General features: G+C 43.7%; 1 protein-coding gene across 2 annotated transcripts; it reads right to left on the minus strand.

The window, feature by feature from the left end:
* Window positions 1-288: 288 nt before the first annotated feature.
* snai2 (snail family zinc finger 2) lies at window positions 289-2,656 on the minus strand. 2 transcript variants are annotated; one of them, XM_071491617.1, is made up of 3 exons: window positions 2,446-2,656; window positions 1,697-2,218; window positions 289-1,252 (listed from the first exon to the last, which is right to left on the minus strand). In XM_071491617.1, exons 1-3 carry the CDS (start codon window positions 2,501-2,503, stop codon window positions 1,071-1,073), a joined length of 762 nt encoding a protein of 253 aa, XP_071347718.1. In that variant the 5' UTR covers window positions 2,504-2,656; the 3' UTR covers window positions 289-1,070. The 2 variants fall into 2 exon arrangements, with proteins under 2 accessions (XP_071347718.1, XP_071347715.1); XM_071491614.1 differs by having other exon boundaries at window positions 2,425-2,656.
* Window positions 2,657-4,373: the final 1,717 nt, after the last annotated feature.

Here is a 4,373-nt window from a genome sequence, read left to right on the forward strand (position 1 = left end):
GGTTCACAAGGAACAGGTTCAGGCCTGATTCAGAGCTGAGTCACCTCTTTTCTCTTTTTTTTTTTTTTTTTTTTTTTTTTTTACATCTCCATAACATGAGATGGTGCAAGCTGGATTAAATATCATTTACTTTTGTGGAGGTTATTCCATTTGAAGCTTGTGACAATCAGTGAATCCTGCTGAGCCCTGCTGAAAGACCTGCTCATAACAGCACAGTGGCAAGAAAGCCTCACAGATGAAAAAGCAACTTGAAAAATGCCCCCCCCCCCAAAAAAAAGAAAAAGAAAATTATACAAAATGTCATGAAACTTTATTTTTTTTTAAAGTGTCATGAGAAATATGAAAATATGAAAATCATTCAGCATCACAGTTTTCACTGTTAGTATACAATCATCTCAGTCACGCTTACATTCAATATATAAAAATATAAAAAGAAACTTGTTCAAAAATACATATTATTGCCAAGTAAAATTGAGGCACTTGAGAAAAATTGTATTGCTATTTGAGTGCTGGCAAACCTGCTTCTAATGACTGTGCAAAAGTTATAATAATTTCTCCCTAAAAACTAAGTTTGCACTTGTTCCCTAAGTAACAATGGCTTCAGTATTCCTCAGGATATATTCATACTGTCATTCATAATGCGCCCTTTGGTATCGTTTGTGTGGTTTGCATAAAAAAAAAAAGTAGAGGGCTGCATAACAGCCATTGAGAGACGTTGGTACAAACACTGAAGATAACATTGTGAAGGCATATAAAACATTCTAGACATGCAGAAAAGTGCATGAATAGCACAGGTAGGTGAGTACATGGTTTTGACAAAGCTCGACACTGATTGCAATCACAGAAACACTGCTTGAAACGAGAAGCACGTGAGCACAGAGCTATTTCTCATTTTGAAATGAAATCGACCGATGGTAGAAAAAAAAAAAAACAGTCTGCACATTAGGGAACAAATCCCCAAGGATGTGATTCCCTGACAGTTCTCCTGGGCTTGGAAAAACAAAGAAACAGAGCAATGGAGGGAGAGGGGGAGGGGGGGTTCTGCTGGTGGAAAAGTATCCCAGTTCAGTTCAGTGTGCTACACAACAACCAGATTCCTCATGCTTGTGCAGAAGAGACATCCTGGAGAAAGTTTTGGAGCAGTTCTTGCATTGGTATTTTTTCACATCCGAATGGGTCTGTAGGTGCGCCCTGAGATTGGACCTGTCTGCAAACGCCCTGTTGCAGTGAGGGCAGGAGAACGGCTTCTCTCCTGTCAAGGGGAGAAACGAGAAGGGAGACATTGTCAGTAATTGTGCACAAATGTGTTTCAATCCAAATAGTCACAGAGGCATGGTGGGCTATTATGGTTTTTTTTTTTTTATAGCTGGCTGCATCACACTCTTTGGGAGAAAGGCACTGTGCTGAGTATATTCTACTGATGACATGATATTTGTTGAAAAAAAAGAAACAATCTTTCTTTTCAACACCTCCACAAGCAAACCTACAGGTGGTAATATCATTCTGAGCGTTTTTCACAACAGTAACTTGCTCAGCCTCACTACAAAACAGTTGTAAGCTGTGTAACGGTGTCTGCTGTAGCTGCAAAGGCTATTAAATAATGTACTAGGCTGAATCTCTACCTGCAAAAGCCAACAACAACTTAACACATGGAGGCCCCTCTCTTGCTCCCCCCCCCCCCCCTCCAGTCACTCACCGGTGTGCGTCCTGATGTGTCCTTGGAGCAACCATGGTCTGGAGAAAGCTTTCCCGCATATTTTGCAAACACAAGGCAAGGTGTGAGTCCTGATGTGCATTTTGAGAGCTCCGAGGCTAACATACTCCTTCTCGCAGTATTTACAGCTGAAGGATTTCCTCGTTTGGGCGTCGCAGTGCAGCTGTTTATGCTTGAGCAGTCCAGAGTACGTGGAGTAGGACTTGCTACACAAACTACATTGGAATTTCTCTGCCTCCACTCCGTGAGGGTCTGTCAGCTTGGGCAGCAACTGCTCGTCCTCATCACTCCTCGGGCTTTCAGAGCCGCTGTGGTCTTTAGAGGAGGTGTCGGAGAGCGATGAGGGGTATCCAGAGATGGGGGAGAGGTCACTGGGGAGCGGAGACAGCGGCAAGTTGCTGGTAGTCCACACTGTGATGGGGCTGTACGCCGCCGGGCTCAGGATCTCCGGCTGGGGGATGACGGGCAGGGGAAGGCCCTTGTAGATGTGCGGCGTGATGAACACTGGAAGGAAAGACAAGTTAAAGTGAGACGGGTGATCGGATGCTGGCTGCCATCGCGTCAGCACAGACTTCAAAGTAGGCCAAAAGCTTTTAAAATGCCAACTCCTGCAAAGTGGAAAAACGCGGCGTGTCATCTCGATTTCATGTCAGAAACAACTTCAGCAAATCTGCAAAGTTACACTTGCTCTTCACTTTGAAAAACTTTACCTGTTGGGCTTTCCAACTCACTATAATTTGGCTTCTTTGCGGAGTTTATGTGTTTCTTGACCAGGAACGAGCGTGGCATCTTGGAAAACAAGTGGACAACTTTGGCAAACTTTTTTTTTTTTTTTTTTCTTGTAAAATGTAGCGGTGAACGTCAGTTCAGTGTGTGAAGACGGAAATCCTTATTGCTTAAGTCCAGTGGAGTGTCATGGTGCAGCGCTGCGCTCTTGGAAACAGTGCAGTGAGTAGCTGTAGAGCTGTAAATACTCCCTATCAGGTGCATGGGAGGAGCCATCCACTGTCATTTACATATACTGGGGGCTCAAACCAATTAAATCTCGCGTTTAACCTGGAGCTTTAGAGAAGCGTTTTTAGCCTATAGGAGCGCGTAACCTCCCGATGGGCTGGGTTAGTGCCATCCGCCCCGGTTAGACAGGTGCTTTTGTGCTACACTTGTGTGTTTGAAGGATGCAAGTGTGCAAGTGTACATGGCACCATGCAGTTGCCATTGGCTGTTACCCACAGTGACAACAAGAGCAGCAGCAAAGTAAAGCTTTTTTATTTATTTAAACATTCCTGCAACAGATCATGACAGAATGAAGTGCTAGGAGGAGAAAAAGAAGAGGTGCTGCAGGGAGAGGTAGACAGCACGATTGTTTAAAATGCCATTGCTAATGCAATCATAGCACGGAGTGTGCACAGTGTTGCTGATGATTGTTGTCTTATAAACCTCTGGGGACTTGATTATCCTGCACGGGTGGTATATCTGAATTGAGGAATAGGCCTACTCCCACCAACAGTTGCAGCCCTAATGATGATGATAATGACTGGATTGAAGGAATATGGAAGATTTGTCTTCTACATGTTTAGATATTTTCATCGCCAAATCTAATGAACTGACAAATCTGTGGCTCCATGATGAATGCTCCAACCAGCCACTGGACCAAACTGCGTGCTGCATCCACATTGTCATTCTGTGGCTTTGCCAAAGGATGGCTCTTCCTAATGCAGTTGCGTGTGGAGAAAGCCACACATTTCCTTGCCAATAATGCAATAAGGCATTCCTCCTTGAAATGTAAATTTAAGTGTAGTTCCCTCTCAAGGTCAGACATGATATCATAATCAAATTTATCCCCTTTGCTGCTCCTGCTGAACTGGAAGAGGAGAGGCAAACTTAGCAGTCTACGCCCCCTTGTGTTCAACTCGGCTCTTCTGAGAGAGAAGCGTGAGTTGTATATCTAAAAGTAACAAGGCAGAGGGTAAAAGAAACACAAAGGCAAAGGCTTAGCAATGGTGATATTGAAAGGCAGCTCCTAGAGCAGTTTGATTGGCTAGGTCAGCAGATATGAAAATCTGTGTCTGGGGCAAGCCTTAAGTTAATTGTGAACTGCTTATCTTATCTAGAAAACATAATTGCAGATCATGAATAGTTTCCCTTTGTGCCTGCTTGGATTATAAAAGGATGGGAAGGTTATCTGCGCATAATAACTCCCGGGTACTGTCACACATTTAGTGCTCTGTATGGAAAGCAGGGATGATGTTGTTTGGTGGTGATCCAGCAAAAAACATTGTGCACCATCAAAGATAATGCTTTTGAAAATCAGTGTTGCCCACCAACCAAACCGTATCCAAGAGAAGAGAGACCATGCATGTCCACGTGAAAATGCCATCTTGCAGATTTCATGCTTCACTCCTGTTCTACCTGTTCAGAGCACGTGGATGCCGTTCTATTGAGAGGGATGAAGGGGGGCAGTGAAAGCAAAGCAAATCATATCACTAATTCTGAAAAGCAGCGGCAGTAGTTTAAGAGTGCGACAATTAATTAACAGAGAGGAATCCGTGGATCCTTGGCTCTGCATTGTATCATCACACCAGGAAAGATGTGCTCAATTAAACATGAACATGCTTTTGACTCTCTGCTCAAGCGCAGGTAAAAGAATAACCTTTGCTGT

This window comes from Trachinotus anak, unplaced genomic scaffold, assembly GCF_046630095.1.
Source record: "Trachinotus anak isolate AG129_WGS33_773 ecotype Australia unplaced genomic scaffold, CSIRO_AGI_Tana_v1 ptg000012l, whole genome shotgun sequence".
Taxonomy (NCBI): domain Eukaryota; kingdom Metazoa; phylum Chordata; class Actinopteri; order Carangiformes; family Carangidae; genus Trachinotus; species Trachinotus anak.